The following is a 24,304-nucleotide window of genomic DNA, read 5'->3' as shown; positions in this document are numbered from 1 at the left end:
GTCAACATGTTTACGAGTTTATTAAAAAAAAAAAAACTTATTGCATGCTAACATGACAGCATCAGTATATGAAACAAAGAACGGGACTATTTCATAGAAAATAACATGGCAATATACAAATATATAAGGCAAAACAGGTAAATGAGCCCCGGGGGCCAACCCGCCTGGTTTTCAACTCGCGGCCAATATAAAACCCCGTAAGTCGAAGGAAATTCCGGATAATATGCATACCGGTTTGTATGCTTTTCATAATTAGGAAGAAAGCGTGAAGCTTATACAAAATCTAGCATCTGTGATATTCTTCGATTTTACGTTGTGACCTATTATTTGACCCCACATGACCAATATTCAACTTTTGAGCAGATATAAACAAGTTTCATGGTGATCCACTGTAAAGTTAATTTATCTTTACACTATAGTGCTCTATGATTTTACCAAGTGATCAATGTTTTGACCAGAAATTACCCACATTCAATATTTACTTAATTCATTAAGACAATCAATGACAAAGTTCCAGGAATACTCGATTAAAATTACACAATGTTTTTATTTTTCAGGCCCGTAATTAAGCATATGCGACAGGGATTCTAACAAATGATAATTTTCAGTCCTGAAAAACAGCAGGGGTCCTTTCGATTGTGATGGATTCAGGCCTAAAGCAGGGTAAAGGGGCTTAGTCCCTTTTGAAAAACTTTCTAATGTTATTTAAATTCATTTCATGGTACATTCTACTGTTTATTAAGCGAAATAATGTCTGAGCAAAAAAAACAACAATCTTTACAACTGTACAATAGTCTCAATCCTGATTTTAGGATTAAAATTTAGAACTTTAGAACCCTTTTCTGAGTGAACATAGCTCAATACAAATTAACAATAAAACAAGTGCTAGTTATCTACCAAAAAAGACGAAAATTAAATATCACACTGAAATGCAGGATTCTCACTGGAGCTCATTTAAGAATAATTCATTCTAGTATGATTATTCAATTTAAATGACCAGAGCTATCAATAGGGCTTATCGATAAACCAGCAAAATCAAAATGAAAGCACAGAAACCGCTGAAAGGCTGTTGGCGCGACAAGAGTGATTTTTACTTTTTTTACAACTAATTATTTTCAAAACAATGAAAATAAAATAAAAAAAAATGTCTTTAGTGGGCCCAAATGGTTACAACCAATAAACGCCTGTCATTTCCTAAGAAAAAGATGTAAATTAATTATTTTTAACACAATTAGCTAAGTGATAAACCTTTGTACTAAGATATATAAACATAGCTTTCATCTCGCAATGTAATTGTAAGTGTGAAGTCAATGAAATGAAACCCAATATTGGATGTGGGTGGGCTTTAATTTGTAGTACGTAATGAAGGCAGGGTCTTTAAGTCAACACATTTCCATTTCCTGCGTAGTTATTTTTAACACTCTATTTCCGTCGGTTTCTCATCAATATTTATTCAAAATCATTCGGCTTGCTTTCAAATTTACGTTGCGATCTTATGAACATATTTTTAGTATCCACGTAAGACGTAATTTATCGCGTGGTATACACACACTATGAACTACAAGAAAACTAACACGAGTACCAACTGTGGCAAAATACGCCCGTCTTAATTTTAGGACACTGAGTTTGGTGATAAGTGGTTGCACGTTAATCCAAATTTAGAGAGCGGACACAGTTTTAACCAATCCATGGGTCATAACTCTGGAGTGACTAAGGCAACAAGACTGATTAGCTCGAACATGAACAAGATATTCTGCCCATACACATTCTGATGATTGGAAAAGGCTTCTGAGGTACTTAATGCACAAGCCCGATTTTAGATAATTTATATAATTAAAGGGCTATCTCTCTTAAGAGACTCAAGTGTTATGACTTGTTATCATACTTGTCCAAGATAATATTCCCATACACTTTATGACAAAATTTGTTGATTGGTTTTTAGAGTTATTAATTAACAAGACAGATTTGAGATAATTTCCTTTATTAAAGAATAAACTCAATGAAGAATAGGGCGATATGGCTGGTTATTGAACTTGTCTGACATTTTATAACAAAATTATTATTTTATTATTACCATACACATTCCGACCAAATTTGGTGATGATTGGGCAAAGGCTCGTGAAGTTATTAAGCGGACAAGGGCAGTTTAAAAAAAATAATTAAAGGGCAATAAGTCCAAGAGTGACTACTTGTTCCAGATATTATGCCCAAACACATTCTGATTAAATTTGGTGATATAGCGATATAGCAGGTTATCAATCTTGTCCAAGATAGTATGCCAACACACATCCAGACACAATTCGATGGTGACTTGAAAAAGGCTTTTAAAGTTTTTAAGCGGACAAAACCATGTTTAGGTAATTTCTGAAATTAAAGGGCAATAACTCCAGAGAGACTAAAGCAATATGGCTGGTCATCATCTTTTTTAAAGATAATATGCCAATACACATCTGACCAATCATTTGGTGATGACAAGACAAAGGCTTATAACATTATTAAGCAGAAAAAAACAAACTGCATGCCACCTGCCCATTCGTACGCTGCAAGTACAACCAATATGCGTTTTGTGCATGTTTGTTTAAAATAGGCATGTGAAAAGTTAAACTAATATGATAACCATAAAAAGACAGTCAATTTAAGAGATAATTTTATTTAACTACGTACAAAACTTATATACAAAAAAATATGTCAAAGAACAGAAATACAACATTTGTAAGTTAAATGTTTGTAACATCAAAACACTGGCACTGGTAATTACACAAATTTAACCTGAAAAATAGTCTTAAGAGACAAAAACATTTTATGATACACATAAACATGTACAAAAATAAATATATTGAAAGAATTTGCAAAAAAGTTGTTAACATTCAAATAAAAATGATCTTTATTCATAAACATAAACAAATTAACAGATCAAAATAGAGTATGTATGTGTCTTTAAAGTTTTTCCCCAATGACAGCAAGGACACCAGGTGTATTACCACACACAGCTTTTTTCCAAAAACATACGAGCTAAAACACGAAATAAATACTCTCAAAAGATTGTATAATATCCCTTTATAATCACAACTAATGAATATTTAAAATATCATCACTTAAGTAATTATGCAGATAAAGAGACAGATAGAAACAATTACAAACTGTGTAACATACAAATATATATAAAATTGCTAACAAAATCTATAAAGCTCAGCTCTGATTATTATTAACTTGTTAACTATGACTTCAATTGAATAATAAGTTTTCTATCTCATACTAACAAAATCTGATAAAACCTTTTCACCTTTGGAAGTTTATCCAAAATGTTGGAAGTTTTTGTTCTTCGAAGGTCTCAATTTTGGAGGTTATATCCCATTTCTAGGGAGTACTACATAATTGAATAGACGCTCTAGGGAAGTAAATAAAAATATATAGATGTACATGTATATTATAAAAATAAAACAACAAAGTACACATACTACCATATATCACAAACTTGTAATGCCGAGTAATTGAACAAGCGATGAGTAATTCGCCAAAAAAGGTGAATGAAATCTTTGAGATTTTTATCTTTTTGAGTATCGAGTATTAAGAGAATGAATAGGCCTGTGAACTCTTTAGACCCATTTGAATTGCATTATGATTATAGTGAGGTATATCCATGTCTTGAGGAACACAACTATATTGGTATTTCACAACTCAAATTAATAAAATAAAATGTATGTAAAATAAACAAGTCATGAATACAAATCATACCCTTTTGCAAGACATTAAGCAATAATAATAAAATGTGAAGGAAAAACCAAAAGATCTCTTGAGTACAACTTAAAAAATACAAAATATAATAATACAGATCCACTATAAAATGCCATATTTGAAAACAAATTCTAATTGAGGTATCAAAATTACTAAGGTTAGGGTTTTAGCTCAAGAGAAAAAGAAAGGTGCTGCACCTTGTATTTTTTTGGCACCACCATGTTCCCATGGGCACCCTTCATACAACTAAATGCCAATTAAGACAGTCAAATATTTCTTTTGTTTTGATCAAAGCTTTTTATGATTAAATTACATACACACTTAACATGTTGGCAGTTGAAACCTATTATTACTTGAATTTAACACAATTCCTAACTTTTTCATAATGATTAATTAAATTATACACAGCTCTATACAGTGTGCCCTTTTCTTCGTTAGCACCCTGTCCCTCTTCTGCAGCACCCGGTCCTTTATAAAAACAAAGCTAAAACCCTAGAGAGGTATTCACAGTATAAGACATGGTCACATAATTCATTATACACAAGCCATGATTATTTTCAGAAAAGCATATTTATTTTTTATGCCAAGTTATTGTCAAAGAAATATCACAACATGGTCCATAATGCTTTAAAACAGGCCACATGCTCGTTAAGATATTTACCCAAAGAATTAACAACCACGTAACCATACAATTCATATCTGTGTCTGTCAAAGCAGATTGATTTAAGGTATCCTGTGGGGTAGTGTGAATTTTGGGTGCCTGGTGACCCTATAGAATTTGGGTATCGCCGAAAGGGTTTATGAGTAGAACAAGTATACGTGAAACAAATACCGATAACAATATTGAAAACTAGCCCTTTGGGCCATGAAAGATTGAAGATTAAGCCATTGAAGAATAAGCCGTTTTATGTCCAATTTCAATGGAAAAAAAGAACAAAAATTTGAACTGTGATAACTTCATCAAAACTGTTGTATCAGTCATTTATTTTACATGATCTCATCTTAATAATCAGCAATCAACACATTTTTCAAAAGATACCAGAATAATATGGGGTCCCCAGGCACCAAAATTTAACATATAGCGTAAGTATTCATAATAATGCCCACTAATCAGTATACAGTAACCTCCCAGGTCCACAATTTTAGATTCTAAGCAAGAGTTCCTCCTTTAACTTCATCTGAAACAGTGCCGGCAATGGGGCGTGTTCTAGCTCTGACGAACATAATGACAAACTTCAGCAACAGAACAAGACTGCTGAACGCAAGCAGAGCAACAATGAAAATGGAGTTGCGGTAGTTGTCATCCAAATCATAGTTTTTCAAATATGATCCAACCAAGGCTACCACAACCACGATATACGGGGTTAAGGTGTAGCGAACATACTTGTCGAAAACAAATGATCCAAGATGAACCATACAATGACTTCGAAGCAGAGGATTCCAAGTACAATGCTTGATGAAGCTTGCATAGCCACGCCCCAGTAGTAGGTCAAGACAACTGCGAAGTTCAGAAGAGTTGCAATGGAAACCCATGTGGCAAAGAAGGCCATTCCATTCTGGAGGAACAGTCTTACGAACCAGATCTCCTTTGAAGCTCCATTTTCTTCAAGTCTCTGGATATTATTGTACAGCCCCCTGAAGCTAATGATCAAGCAAATATAGAGGGTAAAGGGCGTGAAAGCTATGTCCAGTAAGGCCCAGTTTAGATACAGTCTATCCCAAAGGAACAACCAGGCAGTTACAATGACATTATTCAACATGAACACAACATAAAACGCTGGAGGTAGGATGTTAAGCTGGTAGATGTATTTGCTCCCGACTCGTCGGCAGATGGTGGTGAAGGCGTAGATGAACCATATGGCATTCCATACATAGATGATGCCCCATATCAATCCAAACGCCCATCCGGCTGGTACAACACTGAGGTAGTACGCATCTGATATATCACCAGTCTTATTTTTGTAAAGGCCTGAAATAAAAGAATGACAAGAAATTGTAGGAATGATGTAATCTACGTGTATGAACACAATTAAGTCTCAGAAAATATTTTTCACTGATTTAAAAAAATAGCCCAAATATAGGGCAGGATTTTTGTTTTTATCTTATTCTCATTTCAACACTGAAAATCATTGCCATTCTGTCTTCGAACATTTTTGTCTTGGTACATTGACATATCTTTCTTGCAGGAAGAAACGACCAATATTAATTCCAAAAGGAGAAAATCAAGAGCTGGCAGTATCAGAATAACCGCTTGGTGCTTAAAAAAAGATTATGTTAGGAAACTGGACACAATTGCTATGCCTTACTAAATCTGCATACTGAAAGGTAGAGATCACTTGTCTTTTTATAAACTATCAAATATTCAAAATTATGTAAGATTATTAACATGATAATATGATGAAAGAGGACCAACTCCCACTTCAACAACATGTTTCAACTTTAGAAATCTTCATCAATTGAGAGCAATTAAGAATAATGAAATAAAAGTTGTATCATAACCTGGGCTTCCATTAAGAATTTGAAACTGGAAGTATGAACTTCCTGTCCATCAATATTGGAAGTTTTTCAATGAAATATGGAAGTTTAAGTCTCCCCAATACACTTTTCCCAGTATTTTTAAAAGAGGATGACAGATGTTAAAAATCAAATAATTTGAAACTATATATAAAAAATTATCTTGCCGAATTCACAGATTTATATTATAATAATTCATTTCACTTTAAGACTGATTGAAATTGTGAGCATAGAAGTAATATTGACACCAGGTTTTGATATTTTGAACTTCCAAGCTTTTGACTTTGGAAGTTTTTTTTCAAAATTATGGAAGTTTTTGTACTTCCAAGGAATTAAGTTTGTTAAGTTTAAACCTATTTCTAGGGAGTAATATACTTCCAAACTTCCTTCAACGGAAGACCTGCATAACAATTTGATAGTCATGAAAATAGTCTTAGGAATCAAGGTACATGTTCACAAAGGTGGTATGTACAAAGAATTAATGAAAATAAGCAAATACTGTCATAACTTTTCATTTACTTTTACCTTGAACATTAAAACGTACTGTCATTTATATTTCCTTCCTTTTACTGATAAAACATTGCAGGCTTTTCCTGAACTAAGAGAGTCAAAGACCCTGACTATATTTTCTAACCACAAACTCCCAATTAAGTGTTTTTGAACTTAAAGGCCTAGTTTAATCCTTTTTTAAGTGACCCCCCCCCCCACAAAAAAAAACAACAACGTGTATTTGTACACATCGTCTGTGTATTGATCATAATCTAATTGCCTCATTGTCTTATCAGATCTCTGATCTGAATTTCTTGCTGTGCAGTTTTATTATAGAAATGGAACCTAATTGACCCTGAGCCAAAAAAACAAATATTAAAACCGGAAATTGGCCCCTACTATGACATCAGTGCAATTTGCAGGAGATGCACAGCAGGGGATTGTCATGCCAAACATTCATTTAAAAAGTGCATCTATAGGACCCCAAAATAAACATCAATTGAGTGCAAACCACATTCTGGGACCCCATATTATTACCAGAGACTGCAATTTGTCAAGCATCAGTGGCACTGGAACCCTAACTGATAATTCCTAGGAAAGACCCTGCATTGCCGACAGTCCGGCCCGTGTTAATAGAAAAGTTCTTTGATGAAAACTCTCTTACCTGGAATGACATCAGTTGAAGATAGGTAGGACAATGCTAGTGTTATGGCATACACCAGGGCACCCAGCAATATGACTGCAATTCTTCCACCACTATGCGGCATCTGAAAATATACACCGATATGGATACATAATAGGATATGTTTCAATAATATAATATGTATCTAGCTATTGATTAAGAATGGTTGTTAGGTTTAATTACACTCATAATTTAAAGGTTGACCCTAACTGTATGGTTATCCAGAAAAAATTAATTGCAGATTTAAATATCTTGGTTCTCATTTTCTCAATCGTGCACAGTCCTCTGCACCTTCAGTCAGTTTTGGCTTACATACTTACACTTCAGTCAACTTGGACTATTATATTCTAGTCATCTTGAACCCTCTAATTTTCTGTCATCTTGTACCCTTCATTCTCATTCTCTAGAGTGATGATGCGGGTCACGGACATTACAGACCAGACATAATGGACCATATTTGGGGGCATTACGGACCACATTTCGGGACATTAGAGACCATGATTTATTATTTTACACACAGCTTGTTTTAACTTTACAACGTACCATATTTACGGACAATTAGTTATAATTGAACTCACGGTTTGTTTTCACATTAGAATGTAACGTATTTTGAATATTCAGCAAACAAATTTCAACTAGCAGTCACCTGAAGGCATGTGCGGGACTTTATCAGTGTGTGTATAGTGTAAACCACATGATAAATTGCGTCATAAATGCTATGTCAGTATTCAGTAGGCAATATTTTGCTTCGGATAAAGACTTTAAACAAAGCTAATTTTACTATTTCTTTACCATTTTAAATGAAACATAGCGCAGTCTACGCCGCTTACAGAGCCCCGCCTTCGGTCTTTTACCAGAGTTTGATTGAGAGCTTAGTTTCTTAAAACACTTCGACAAACCTTTTCACAATACTGACGGAGCACTGTCAAAACATTATTTGGCAAACATTGCATAGACTGCCTTTTGTATTATTTAAAATGGTGAAGTAAAAGAAAAGTTATCTTTATTTTAAGCAAAATAATATTTAATATTACCTTCTGATGTAGCATTTATGACCTAATTTACCACGTGGTATACACACTGTTTATGGCCCGTGTGAATAAAAATGCTGTCATTGTTTGATGCGCTATATATATGTATATATATTGTTCTTGTACATTTGTGTGCCATGTTTATAAATATATATAAATTCTTATATGTGCTGGATTTCTTTTTCTGTAAATATTTGTTTGTGTTCTTTAATCTGTTTTAACTGATGATATTTCACATTTCTTTCATCATGGACATTATTATTTAACATATTTATATTATATTATTAAAAATAAATTTAAAATAAATTTAAAATAAAAAAAGGGTTACAAAATGTGTTTTGGTTGTTTATGATGACAGCTGCGGGAGATAATAAAATCACAAAGTACGAAATGACTGTAAACCATACTGTATGGATCCAATACAATGCAACCGTCTCTGTGGCCTAGTGGTTAAGCATCTGCCTACGGAGCGGGAGGTCGTGGGTTCGATCCCTGGCTGCGTCATACCAAAAGACGTTAAAAATTGGTACAAGTAGCTCCCTTGCCTGGCGCTCGGCATTTAAAGGGTAGTGCTTGGAAAAGTGGTGTACTCAGTTCTGGTTTAACCTAGGAAAGTTGTACCCGGTGTATCGGTGCTTTACACTGAGCACGTAAAAGAACCAAGGGGTCTCTTCGAAAAAGAGCTAGGGTATCGCACCCGGACTTTCTTGTATCCCACCACTGTCTCTTCAGCGTGCTGTCCCTTCAGCAAAAACAAAGGACCCCGTTGGAAATAAGTGCTTGCACTTTCACGGGTTATCCTTGACCGCAAGGTCTAAAGAAATACATACAATACTCCACTCCCACTCAGTTTGGACTTTCATGGCCACACCCTAGTCATTCTAAAATGCCGTCCAGGCTTCTTCTTTTTTTTAAAGATGTTTAGGACAGGCTAAACATCATTAAAAAAAACCCTAGACAGGCTAAACATCATTAAAAAAGAACCCTAAACAGGCTAGACATCATTAAAAAAAGAAGCATGGACGGCATATTAATTAGAATGACTAGGCCACACTCTCGACCTCACTCCTTTAATCGTGTTGTTCGTCTTGCAGTTGCAACTAAGAATTACAAACCCTGAGGCTGTGTAGTTCCATAGCCATTTCCTCATCAAATACATAATGGTAAACAACAACTTTTACTAGTTATTACCTTTAGTTTTGAGTAGTCCAGACAACACTGTACCAGTACTCTTGTACTAAATCTTGTTACGCAACTGACTTTTTGTGTAAACAATGTACATAAGATTGCGAAACGTGCCGTGATCGTGCAATTCCGTTGTGCCTCAGCTATCTGTACGGATATTGCCGACAAAAAATAACGAACAGATTCGGGCTGTTCCGTATATTAGGTCAAACAGCAGAAATATAAAATATTGTGAATCTAAAGAAAAAAATCTGAGAGGACATTTATAAAATGTACAATACAAATTTTGATGTCTGACATCAAAGACGAGGCCGACTAGGTTTAAATGTGAATCTAAATGAATCAGAATTCGAAGGAGGGTGACAGGTGTTTCGCGTGAATCTAAAGCGATTTTTCAAGCGTAGTACTTTCCCTTGACAAATGGTATATATATAGTAACCTGACTGCGTCAGACGGGATCTGGACATGAAAACAGTTCCTTAAATGCATAGTTTTGAATAGTTGAAATAAATGTGAATTGATAAGTATTCGATGTAAAAAATATCCATAGTCCCTTGTCCATTGAAAATAGTACACACGTATCCATATATAGACGCGGGCGCCGCGTCTAATAAAATGGGCACACCTACTAGTCTGCGGTCAAAACAAGCGTTATTGGCAACAATTAACGTGCACATTCAAATAGCAATACATTGCAAAACGAGTCATTAATAACGGACTGTGTCTTCCTACATTTCAAAATTTTGAAATCACGCTTACCGGCACAAAATAATTGCTATAGGTCCGACTGCCTGCATATATTTGGTTTGCCGCTCCTTTACCTCGTGCGTACGTTACGCCGAGATCCTGTTCAATTATTCAAAGGAATGGCGCCCTATGGTTTCCTTTGACACTGCATGCCAATTTGTTCTGAGTATTTGTACTGGCTAGCAGAAAAGATGGTGCAAGAATTGTGCTATGGGAATCAAGTCTATCTACAGCAAAATGAACACCATGAAGGCAGTACTGCTTCTGAGTTAATTTGTTGAATGCAAACTTGTTGTTTTATACTTTTATAACTGTATACTACTGGTTACACGGATACATCTTTACCACAAGAGGTCTAGAGCAATATGCTCTTATTATTCTACTGCTATCAATTGGAGAAACACGTAGCGCTAATTATTATTATACCAGATTTTTTGAGCGCTAATGATCATTATTCAAAAGGGGCTGAATTTCTCCTATATCTGCACGGGAGTGCGGTTGGGTCATTCCAAAAAAAGCAGCAAATAAGCGCGGCCAGACATCTTAACATCCTTCTCCTTGTCTAATCCTAGAAGCAACAGCTAGATTTAAAATGTTATGTTTGTAGCAGCAGCTGTATAGTGGGCCTCTTATCTTTTTGTCAAGACCTACAGAAATTATGAAAATAATAAAACTGAAAGGTCGGTATCTCAGACACCTTGCATTGGAATGACCCTGGTAAGGGGTTGATTTCTCCTTTCAGCGACCATGTACAGGACCGCCTGGATCCTAATCGTCTAAATTTCAACATATATTGCGGCGAGCAGTCTTTCTTGGCGCTACGTCGTATAAAGACGTACCTGAGGTCGACAATGGGACAGTCTTGAGTAATAAGAATTAACGGCACTTAAAGGCCTGGTTTAAGCTTTCTTTAAGTGACCCCCCCCCAAAAAAAAAAAATAAAAAAAAAAAAAAAAAAAAAAACAACAACAACAACAACAAACGTGTATTTGTACACAAACTCTTTTAATTGATCTTAATCTTATTACCTAATTGTCTTATCAGATCTCCAATATGAGTATCCCGCTGTGCATTTAGGGATGGACCCTAAATGGCCCTGAGCCAATAAACGAATACACAGAAAATTGGCCCCTACTGTGACACCAGTGCAATAAGCAAAAGATGCACAGCAGGGAATCATCGTGCCAAAGATTCTTTAAACTGTGCCTTTAAAGTATGGCTTTAAAAACTAAAAAAAAACAATGTACGTAATCGCATTAATAAAGGAGCAGAAGAGACACATCACTTATTACAAAGCAATTTGACGTTCATAACGATTTGCCCGTGAATCGTATGTACAAAACTACCACAAGGCTGTATAGATTAATGTGACGTATAAAAAATAAATAAAAGTGTCATGTCAGAAGTATCAAAGAAAATTAAACAAGTGACACCAATGACCAGGAATAAACAATAAATTTCACACGTTTTAATTATTTTAAACCCAACTGATCAAATTAAAGTTGTTTCGCATCTCAATTAGCACCGCGTTAAAAATTTACCAGTGAAAGGCAGACGTCTTTTAAAGGCTCGTATGAGATTTTTTTTTCCATATATATGTTAACTATTTGAATCTTTATTCACCCCATTATTGTTTTCATATGAAAAAAAAAACACTTAAAATATAGGGTACGAAATGACTATCAATAGCTATAGGTACGAACTAACCAAAAATCGGAGGGTACGAAATAGCCAGGGTACAAAATGACTAAAACCTTTCCTATCCCATATGCGAGACGACTGGCAGGAAGGCAATCGGTACGTATTCCAATGATATACAAGTACCTTGATTTCTCCAATCATTCTTACAAATTATAAACATATGTACGCGTCATGGTATCGTTACCTATTAATGTTTAAAAGGTGTGTAAGCAGTCCGGTAGCATAATATACATACATTATATAAATATGATTCATATAGACCAATTCCGCCCATATTATTTAAGAAGATTTAATAAACAATACAAGACAATATTGGAATGGTATGAATAAAATACTGACGAAAACGGAAGTGAAAATGTAATATTTAAATGAGGCAAATCACCCTCTAGCCGTACTTTGATTTAATCTAACAATAAGTGCGTGCTGCATGGCCTAATCCGGATCCACAAACGTTTGCAGTCTTGATCTATTTAACGCTTTGACCAGTAAACCTATTTTTCATTGGTTGATTGTCATGTATTGTCCAATTAAAGTCTTCCTACCAAATGGCCAAGTGAGCTGAATGTCATCGAAGAAAATGTGATGAAAATTAGGAAGACATTTCTTACGTAATTGAAAGATTTTACTATTTTTAGATAGACAACATAATCCGAAATGTTTGCCCAGGCCACACTACAACCACCGGTAAGTGTTTGTCATAGTGAGATTCTATTTTGATAAGTAATTCGATTTTTTAAGATGAACGTTATGGACATATGCGTTGTTGATAAACCTGGCTTCATAATAAAGATTTAATTATGTAATGTCGTAGAAATCACCATCTACTGACAAAATCCTAGCGAAGGAAATAGACTGCCCAACTTCATTAGAGGAGTCTGGTTATCACCAATATCACGGACACATTCTGCTTTTAAGACATGGATTGGAAATTGCCAGCTATTGGTCAAACAAAATGAAAAATATAATTTCCCACAGTACTGATTGACATCACAATTCCGAACACTTTTGGAGGTTCTCCACATTTAACTTGGATAGTTTTTGTTGTAGTGAGTTAAAATTGCATATGAAACATCTTTGGTTAATGTGACAACATCTGTCAAAGTACAGATTCACGATCTCATCAATTTTATGTCGAAAATCGATCATTTTATGGACAGCAAATCACCCTTAAATTTATGCTATGGAGGGCACAAATATAATTAATAAGTATGCTATATTAAATAAACACTTAGCTGCAAAGTTATTTATTGTATGCGATGTTTTTCAAAACATGCAATTCAAATGTACAGCGTGATTTCTATTTATAAATATCTTGAATGTAGGTCAACATAACTGCAAAACCTAAAGATGCGCGTGCGCCCTCTGACGTCATTCCCTCGCGTGCTACATTTTGATCTTTTGCGTATAAACATTGAATGGCATTTTTTAAGAAAAATACTCAACAAAACAAGATGAAACTTCGCAAGTGTGATCAAGGCAAGCCTTTGTATTGATCTAGATCATCGAATGATCGAACACGGTAAACAAAGGCGTGTTTAAGCTGGTGTTCGGGCTTTGTGCCCTGTTCGGATATGTTCCGTCAACCAGTATGTAGCGTGCAGTTATTTTAGTAATTCTGAAAGTCTACGGTCAGAGATAATTGGTGAGCTCCGTAAATTTCCATCAGCTCCGATATGATATGCAAATTAGCAAGGACATTATCATATAACCACTAAAAAGAAAAACAATCTTTTTGTATTTTTTAATGATGCAAACCCATTTAAGTTGATATTTATTAATTTATTATGAATTAGTTATGAATTATTTGGGTAAATAAATTAAATATTATCACAGATGTGGTCTCAGATGATTTTTCACTGCTCAGGAACATTCAAGATAAGCTTAGTCAACAGAGGAAGTTTCCAATCCATGGTTTATAGGACAGTGCCAATATATTGTACTCCTGACATGAAAATACAATGTATTTAATGGTTCAAACTTTGAGACTGTCTATAATAGTCCTATTGTAATGAGACAAGACCAACTTTCTAGTATAGTCCTATTATAATGAGGCAAGACCAAGCCGGTGATGGTTTAGAGTAACTGTCCATAAGAGTGTGCGAAGTTAAACAACAATGACTAGTGATTTTCCATAGTAATACTGTTCATTTCAGCCACATATAGGGAAGGTTCCAATAAGATTCAGTACAGTTGAATAAACACACTGAAATAAAGTGGTTTATATTAAGAGTGCATGTTCCTAAAATCATAACACTCATTAATCATTAACACTTCTATTCGGAAGGTTAAATATCTCTAGGCAGTTCAAATCTGTGAAGCCTATCTTTCATCTAAGTTAGCTGTCTTTGTGTTGCCGTAAAACATCCTGAAGAAACCACAAGTAGTTGAACCAACAATAGTTTTGTATCACACGTTACAAAACCTTTCCTAACATCATTTGAAAAGCTTTTGATGGCTTATGACGTAATACATATCCCAACATGGAACTGCTTACAAAACTCCAAGAACTTAAAAAGGGCCAAAACGCAGTCAAGAAAAGCAGTCAACATAAAATATGAGAAATGCAGCAGACAACACTTTTAATGAATGTCGAAATATTCACATATATATATATATAATATATACAATAATTACCTTTTGTTAAAGTTGTTTTCTGAACGAATTAGGGCCTAATTTAATTTTAATTTGGAATATTTGGCCTACATCCATGAAGCTGTTTATTGAAAATAAAACAATTATTAAGGCTGATATAGTTTTTGATGTGTGAGTTCAACTTAATTATGCAGTAAAATTTAAAATATTTTTTTTTGCATCAATTATAAATATTGTGTGCCTTTAACTTGAAATATAACATTGTTTTTATGCCCCCGAAGGTGGGCATATTAAAATCACACTGTCTGTCCGTCCGTCCGTCCGTGTGTCCGGCTCAATAACTCGTGTCCGGGCTGTAACTTTCCCTTGTATGGACAGATTTTAAAATAACTTGCCACATGTGTTCGGCATACCAAGATGACGTGTCGCGTGCAAGAACCGTGTCCCTACCTCTTAGGTCAAGGTCACACTTAGTGTTTATTCACAATGGAATGCTGCATATAAGGACATAGAGTATAGGTTGTCGTGTCCGGACTGTAACTTTCCCTTGTATGGACAGATTTTAAAATAACTTGACACATGTGTTTGGCATACCAAGACGACGAGTCGCGTGCAAGACCCATGTCCGTACCTCTTAGGTCAAGGTCACACTTAGTGTTTATTCACAATGGAATGCTGCATAAAAGGACATAGAGTATAGGTTGTCGTGTCCGGGCTGTTACTTTCCCTTGTATTGACAGATATTAAAATAACTTGCCACATGTGTTTGACATACCAAAACGGCGTGTCGCGTGCAAGACCTGTGTCCGTACCTCTAAGGTCAAGGTCACACTTAGGTGTTTATTCACAATGGAATGCTGCATATAATGACATAGAGTATAGGTTGTCATGTCCTCGCTCTAACTTTCCCTTTTATGGACAGATTTTAAAATAACTTGCCACATGTGTTCGGCATACCAAGACGTGTCACGTGCAAAACCCGTGTCCCTACCTCTTAGGTCAAGGTCACACTTAGTGTTTATTCACAATGGAATGCTGCATATAAGGACATAGAGTATAGGTTGTCGTGTCTGGGCTGTTACTTTCCCTTGTATGGACAGATTTTAAAATAACTTGCCACATGTGTTAGACATACCAAGACGATGTGTCGCGTGCAAGACCTGTGTCCCTACCTCTTAGGTCAAGGTCACACTTAGGTGTTTATTCACAATGGAATGCTGCATATAATGACATAGAGTATAGATTATCGTGTTGGGGCTGTAACTTTCCCTTGTATGGACAGATTTTAAAATAACTTGCCACATGTGTTCGGCATACGAAGATGACGTGTAGCGTGCAAGACCCGTGTCCCTATTTCTTAGGTCAAGGTCAAACTTAGTGTTTTTTCACAATGGAATGCTGCATATAAGGACATAGAGTATATGTTGTCGTGTCTGGGCTTCAACTTTACCGTGTATGGACAGATAATAAAATAACTTGCCACATGTGTTCGACATACCAAGACGACGTGTCACGTGCAAGACCCATGTCCCTACCTCTAAGGTGAAAGATACACTTAGTGTTTATTCACAATGGAATGCTGAATATAAGGACATATGAATGTAGGTTGTCAAGTATGGGTGGTATTTATTTATGTTCAGAGGCAATTTAAAATAACTTGCCATATGTATTTGTTTGATCTTTAACTTTTCATGTACTGACCTTGTTCATAGGTCAATTTCACATTCGGGGGGCATTCGTCACATACTGTGACAGCTCTTGTTTTGATGTAGAAATTACAACATCACAATGACACATAATCATATTTTTTATATTGAAAGGTTAACTTCAGTTCACACCTTTTTTATATTGTATGTTACAGCTCCTGGCTGGTGTGATGTCACAAATGTCCACATTGATTGCTGCTGCCAGACAGAACATCCATTTGGCCAGACCACAGGCTCACAGGTCTGAGACCACTGCAGCATATACAGGAAGGCACAGCAAGAACACAGAAGAAAAAAGGAGCGAGGTAATGTTTGCTAAAAGCGATAATGGTTCAATGCATTACAAAGATCTATAGTTACAATGCATACATGGGGTATTAGCTAAAGAATTATGGAAGAGTGCTGCACTATTTTAAGTATCAACCTTCTGCCCTCATGGAGACCAGCATGGGCACCCTTCTGCCTTCATAGAATTAAATGTTAAAGATGTTTATTTTTTTTAATCAAACATTTCTTTTTTTAATAAACTTATTATATGATTACGCATGCATGCACATTTTACATATTGGGCAGTTTAAACCTATTTAAATATCACTTCAAATAAACACAGTCATTGAAATAGACTTTTGGGTGAACAAGTCCGAATTCTTATCCTTTTGCTTGGCATCAAGTTTTTGAACAAGCTCTGCTATATAAAATTCAGAATTTTAGCAAGCCCATATGACATTTTACCAGTGCAAAGCTCGGGGTTTGTGTTTATTTTGACTACTGTTTCTGTCACATCTGATGTTCAGATTCTATTCAGCCCAAACAATGTGCCATCTTACCACCCTGCCCCTCTTCAATAGCACCTTGCCCATTTTGAATACAGTGATAGATCATAATGAGAGGAAGTGAAGTGTACAGGAACCGCAATTTTTTCTAACTTTTAAAAACATAATCAAAAAATGAATAACTGACGATAGTCCATAAAATAAAGTTGTCATTTATAGGTTGACTTTCCAAATAGTTGACTGCAATTTCATATCTAGTTTTTATAGTTGACATCTTGTAACATCTTATTATCTTTTTATAACAAAAAGGCGCCTATTTTCTTTCAGCAGAATAGAAAAGCAGATATCTCTCTCAGTGCAGACCTTCAGCGATGTATAGAACAATTGTTAGAAAATAGAAATTTGCAAAAAGTGTGGCCAATGTTCCTAACCCCCCAACCAGATGCCAGGAGCTACCAAAACTGGCGGAGCTCCTATATATCCTCGCCAACATTCTTTGAAAACAAATCAGGTATGAAATATTATTTAGAGAACTAGATACAATAAGTGGAAATGTGATGTGAAGTTACAAGTTCATAAACCTTAAATATACTTGTTGTTTTTTACCTTCTGCAAATTTTATATCATTAGAAAACACGAATACTGTAGCATACAATTAGCAAATTTGATATCGTTAGAAAACACAGATTCTGTAGCATACCATTTGCAAATTTGATATTATTAGAAAACATGGATACTGTAGCATACATTAAGTAAATTTAAAATCATTAGAAAACACGGATACTGTAGCATATATAATTTGGCAAGTTTGATATCATTAGAAAACTAGGATACTGTTAAAAATGTTAGTAAGCTTGCCAGTCACATGAAACAACTGAGATAAAATATCAGAAATAGAAGCCTTTACAGAAGTGTTGGAAATCGGTTAGGGTTGACTATTGATAATCTGTTTCACTCTAAGTATTAAACCATATTCAATTGGTTTTTGAGAATACCTTAATTGTTTATTCTTGTTCAATAACTCGTTATCCTTAACTATGCTTATGTTATGTGCACGTTAGAAGTTTTTTACTGATGTTTTGTTGCTTTTGGTCATATTGTTAATGATTAGAACTGAACACTTCTGAATTAAATAAATGAACACAAAGAAGAAAATTGGCGGAAACTCACCAAAGCAAATGAACTGGAAAAAGACACAAAAATCGCCTGTTGAATTGATGATGGATTATGACCAAATACAATTCATTGTCACAGATTTCAGGCCCATCCAATCAATTTTCAATTCGTTTCCGCCAATTCTCTTCTGCATTTATTAATTCGGAAGTGTTAAGTTGTTATGATCGTTAACAATATCGATCGTCTGAACATCACTACTACACAGCAGTTTTTGAAATACACCTGTTTTATCTGACAATGAATATCACTCAACTTAACCAATTGTTGTTGGTTTTTCACCTCACATTTTTAATACAGCACTGTAAATGTTATATTTCTTTCTTGTTTTGTTATGAAATTAGCACTTGTTATACTGTTAATTTTCAGGTTTTGCCGAAGAGCTTCTTTACAAGACTAGTCATTTAAATCCTGCTCTTTTGAAAAGTATTTCATCCCTAACACAGAATCAGGGTATTACCTTTGTTTGTATTTTCTCTAGTTTGTAATATTCAAGTTGCTTGGAATTTTAAACCAGTACTCAAACTGATTTTTTTGAATTTTATAATAAAAAAAGTTTTGTTTATTAATTAATGAAAAATGGAAATTTTGTTCTAGTTTAGAACTTGGGGTTAAATAAAGAATATAGAAATACTTGACCCTGATCAAAATCAAGTAAGTTTTACAACAAAATAAATAAACCTGCCCATTCTTTCCTTGTAATTGCTTTTATGTCTTCAGTGACGTGTAATTAGTTTATACCGTAGATGAATTTGTTACAGCTGCAGTGCTGTTCACACAGAAAAGGTTCATTGGTTTGTATATGAATGAATCAAGGAACCCAGTGAAGGGGACCAAGAAGAGACCACTCGGATTTGGATTTAAAAGCAAGGTATGGAAAAAAATGTTTGCTGAAGAAATTTACAGGTATAAAAAGGAATTGAGGTAACCTCCTGTTGAATATTGGCTATACCTTCAAATTCATAAGCGTCAGGGTTCCTAGTACACTGACGTTTTGAAATTTGGCAGTTTTTTTTGCTCAGATGCTGGCATTTGGAGTCTCTTTTAACAATAAATTACTGAAGTTAGATGGACTGACACTTCTTATACAGTGTGTGTATACCATGTGATAAATTATGTCATAAATGCTGCGACGAAAGGCAATATTTTGCTTCAAATGAAGACTTTAAACAAAGATAAGTTTAAAGTGGAACTGTTTTATTCCAAAAAAGAGTCATAAATAACCCAGATAATAAGGTTGGGGTATGTTATCGGGCAGCGTCAATAATTTGTGGTCTGTTAATCAAAGTCAAGGTCACACAAGGTTTCATAAGTGAAAACTCTTTGTATTTGAATTGTCAAGTATGTTACTTTACCATGCATTTGTTGGTTTTAATATTTACTTGGCATAAATGTTCCAGCAAAACAGAGTAATGTCTGAGGTGTCCCACAAAGAGTTGCTCTGATTGTTTTTTATGAATATTTTGATATTTATCCCCCGCCGAATCGAAGATTTCGGGAGGGGGAAATTGTTTTGGCGTTGTCCGTCCGTCATTTCGTCCGTCCGTCCGGTACCATATCTTGGTAGGCATTGATCAGAAAATGTTCAAACTTGGTCATAATGTTCCCCTTGATCATATCTCGACCTATTTTAAAAGTGGGTCACATGGGTCAAAAACTAGGTCAATAGGTCAACTCTTTGGAACATACTAGAGGCATTATACATGGTCAATATTCATGAAACTTTATCAGTATGTTTTCCTTGATGAACTCTTGGTCGTAAATAAAACTGGGTCACATATGATCGAAAATTAGGTCACTAGGTCAAATCTTTGAAAATCTTGTCCGTAACCATATCATGGTAATGATTGGTCAAGTTATGTTCAAAATTGGTCATGATTTAAACCTTGATCAAATATGGACTACTTTAAAAAGTGGGTCACATGGGGTCAAAACTAGGTCAGTAGGTCAAATCTTAGAAAAATCTTTGGAACATCAGAGGCATTATACATGGTCAAATATTTATAAAACTTAATCAGAATGTTTTCCTTGATGAAATCTTGGACTTATTTAAAACTGGGTTTCGGGAGGGGGATATTGTTTTGGCGTTGTCCGTCCATCATTCCGTCCTTCCGTCCGTCCGTCTGTCTGGTACCATATCTTGGTAGGCATTGATCAGAAAATGTTCAAGCTTGGTCATTATGTTCCCCTTGATCATATCTCGACCTATTTTAAAAGTGGGTCACATGGGGTCAAAAACCAGGTCAATAGGTCAAATCTTAGAAAAATCTTTGGAACATACTAGAGGCATTATACATGGTCAAATATTCATGAAACTTGATCAGAATGTTTTCCTTGATGAACTCTTGGTCGTAATAAAACTGGGTCACATATGATCGAAAATTAGGTCCTAGGTCAAATCTTTGAAAAATCTTGTCCGGAACCATATCATGGTAATGATTGGTCAAGTTATGTTCAAAATTGGTCATGATGTAAACCTTGATCAAATATGGACCACTTTAAAAAGTGGATCACATGGGTCAAAAACTAGGTCAGTAGGTCAAATCTTAGAAAAATCTTTGGAACATACTAGAGGCATTATACATGGTCAAATATTTATAAAACTTAATCAGAATGTTTTCTTGGTCCATTTCTCTGCAGCCATATTACATGTTAATATAGGAGTATTCCACCTTCTTTTCATTTCCAAATCATGAATCTTGCCTAATCAGGCGGGGATATCAATTCAACGAATTTGCTTGTTTATATATAGCATGTTCAGGGTTCACTGAAAGAAGGACAGCTGTTAAGTTCCATTGTATTTACAAACTGAATTGAATAAAATAATCTTTGTACACTTGCCGTTAATTTCTTCGCATTTATTTTCAGCCCGTAGATGACATAGATCACCTCAAAATGCCGAAGGTTTTGACAGAAGATGACAGGTCAGTGCAGAAGAAAGTAAAACTGGCGTACACACTTGGTTTCGTGAGCGGCGTAAGTCGCCACAAACTGATGACAAAACGAAAATGAAATATGGCCGAATACTCCTGGGTGGACTGGTCGTGCTGGGATTTTTCTATTTTTGAGAGCCCAAGTTGATGGAATGGGAAAACAAAGTATGTGGATTTTAAATGTATATTGTTTTCAGTAGATATTTACACAATTTTATTTTTGAAAGCCCAAGTTGATGGAACGGTAAAACAATAATGTAGATTTTAATTATATATTGTTTTCAGTAGTTATAATTTTAAAGACATATTTACACAAAGGTTTTTCTTTGTATTAGCATGTCTGTTTTTAGCTCAACTATTCAGAAAAAAGGAGGGCTATACTACTCGTCACAGCGTCGGCGTCGGGTTAAAGTTTTAGGGCAAGTTGGGATTTTTATGCCCCCACAAAGTGGCGGCATATAGGGTTGCCCTTGTCCGTACGTACGTACGTCTGTCTGTCTGTCTGTACGTACGTACGTCCCGAAGATTGTTTCCGATATAATTCTTGAAAACCGTTTGTCCAATCCTCACCAAACTTTAAACACATGTTTGTGACCGTAATATCTTGATCAAGTTCGATAGTCATGGAAATCGCTTTAGTCATTAAGGAGTTACGGCCCTTTTTTGCCAAAAATACTTCAAAAATATATGTTTCCAATCTAATTCTTGAAAAGTATGTGTCCAATCCTCACCAAACTTTACATACATGATTGTGACCATAATATCTTGATCAAGTTCGATAGCCATGGAAATCGCTTTTGTCATTTAGGAGTTACGGCCCTTTATTTGCAAAAAAAGACTTGAAAAATACGTCCCGAAGATTGTTTCCGATCTAATTCTTGAAAACTGTTTGTCCAATCCTCACCAAACTTTTAACACATGTTTGTGACCATAATACCTTGTTTTTGGTAAAATGTAATTAATTGCAAAAAGACATAACTGTCATTTTAAAGTAGGTTATTGATGACTAAATCCCAATGTTAAAATGAGTGTAGAAATTACAGTAAGTGCAAAACGTTAATCATTGTGCAGTTTTTATTTTTATCGCTTATTATATATAATTAGTCAACTAATATGATTAACAAGGTACCAAAGCTTTAAATATCTCGAAATTATGTTTGCTTGTTATGAAAACAAAGTGTATACTCAATGGCAAAAACATTTTAACTGTTTTGAGTTTTGTCATATTTTTTAATTTATCATTTATACTGATAACATTTTTATGCCCCCACAAAGTGGCGGCATATAGGTTGCCCTTGTCCGTACGTACGTCTGTCTGTCTGTACGTACGTACGTCCCGAAGATTGTTTCCGATCTAATTCTTGAAAACCGTTTGTCCAATCCTCACCAAACTTTAAACATGTTTGTGACCATAATATCTTGATCAAGTTTGATAGTCATGGAAATCGCTTTAGTCATTTAGGAGTTACGGCCCTTTTTTGCCAAAAATACTTCAAAAATATATGTTTCCAATCTAATTCTTGAAAAGTATGTGTCCAATCCTCACCAAACTTTACATACATGATTGTGACCATAATATCTTGATCAAGTTCGATAGCCATGGAAATCGCGTTTGTCATTTAGGAGTTACGGCCCTTTATTTGCAAAAAAAGACTTGAAAAATACGTCCCGAAGATTGTTTCCGATCTAATTCTTGAAAACTGTTTGTCCAATCCTCACCAAACTTTTAACACATGTTTGTGACCATAATACCTTGATCAAGTTTGATAGCCATGGAAATCGCTTTAATCATTTAGGAGTTAGGGCCCTTTATTTCCCAACAATACTTAAAAAATATCTTATCCGATCTAATTTTTGAAAAGGATTTGCCCTTGTGCAGATTATCCTGAATAATCATTATGGCTTATTTTCTGTGACAAAAAATCGAAGTGGGGGCATCCGTGTCCTATGGACACATTTCTAGTTACTTATAAGTCCAATACCCTTCATTCAATTCCCTTAATACTTAATATACAGTTGTTCAGGACCATCACATAATGAGGTTAGACAACTCCATATTATCCTTTATACAAATTATAGCCTCTGATTGACTGTGGAAATTAGGTTAAAGTTTGAGGGCAGGTTGGGATACATATTTATAACTTCTATACCCTTCAATTAATTGACTTAATACTTCACACAGTTGTTCAGGACCATCACACAATGAGGTTACATACTCCATATTATCTTTCATACAAGTTATGCCCCCTGACTGACTTACAAACATTGGTTAAATTTTAGGGCAGGTTAAATTTTTAAGGCAAATTGGGATTTTTTCTTGTCCCATACCCTTCATTCAATTGACTTAATACTTCACACAGTTGTTCAGTGCCATAACATAATGAGATAAGATAACTCCATATTATCCTTTATACAAATTATAGCCCCTGATTGACTTAGGAACTAAGCTTAAAATTTTAGGGCAGGTAAAAAGTATCAGGGCAAGTTACAATTTTTTCTCATAAGTCCTATACCCTACATTCAATTCACTTAATACTTCACACAGTTGTTCAGGACCATCACACAATGAGGTTACATAACTCCATATTATCTTTCATACAAGTTATGCCCCTGATTGACTTAGAAACTTAGGTTAAAGTTTTAGGGCAGGTTGAAGTTGTATGGCAAGTTTGGATTTTAATAAAAATATTTTAAACCCTTCATTTAATTGACTTAATACTCTGCACAATTAATAACGACCATCTTACAATAAGGTTATATAACTCCATTTAAACCCTAAATACGAATTATGGCCCTTGATTGAATTTTTTTTTTTTTAACCATGTTTTCACTAAGGGAAAACAAGTTATTAGAATGACGTATGTCATTGTTCCGGTGGGCTGGTCGGAGGGCAGTGTCAAAGTCACCTTATGTATCAAATAATTTTAGCTAGGTTTGACATATAGCAACCAAACTTGGTATATAAGAAGAGATGATAGAGACCTTTCATGGGAGTGCATTTGAGACACCTAGGATCAAGGTCAAGGTCAAAGTTACTATTAAT

General features: G+C 35.0%; 1 protein-coding gene and 1 pseudogene across 2 annotated transcripts; one reads left to right on the top strand and one right to left on the bottom strand.

The window, feature by feature from the left end:
* Nucleotides 1–2,647: 2,647 nt before the first annotated feature.
* On the bottom strand, nucleotides 2,648–9,762 carry LOC128226800 (uncharacterized; annotated as a pseudogene).
* A 2,835-nt stretch (nucleotides 9,763–12,597) lies between these two features.
* LOC128229044 (uncharacterized) lies at nucleotides 12,598–21,367 on the top strand. Of its 2 annotated transcripts, none has more exons than XM_052940687.1 (6): nucleotides 12,598–12,768; nucleotides 16,538–16,687; nucleotides 17,486–17,666; nucleotides 18,698–18,781; nucleotides 19,090–19,199; nucleotides 21,197–21,367. In XM_052940687.1, exons 1-6 carry the CDS (start codon nucleotides 12,739–12,741, stop codon nucleotides 21,338–21,340), a joined length of 699 nt encoding a protein of 232 aa, XP_052796647.1. In that variant the 5' UTR covers nucleotides 12,598–12,738; the 3' UTR covers nucleotides 21,341–21,367. The 2 variants fall into 2 exon arrangements, with proteins under 2 accessions (XP_052796647.1, XP_052796645.1); XM_052940685.1 differs by having other exon boundaries at nucleotides 17,483–17,666.
* The last annotated feature ends 2,937 nt before the right edge of the window (nucleotides 21,368–24,304 follow it).

The sequence above is a fragment of the Mya arenaria genome, chromosome 3 (genome assembly GCF_026914265.1).
Source record: "Mya arenaria isolate MELC-2E11 chromosome 3, ASM2691426v1".
Classification (NCBI taxonomy): domain Eukaryota; kingdom Metazoa; phylum Mollusca; class Bivalvia; order Myida; family Myidae; genus Mya; species Mya arenaria.
Note: the sequence above shows the minus strand (reverse complement) of the source record. Positions and strands in the feature narration are given on the sequence as shown.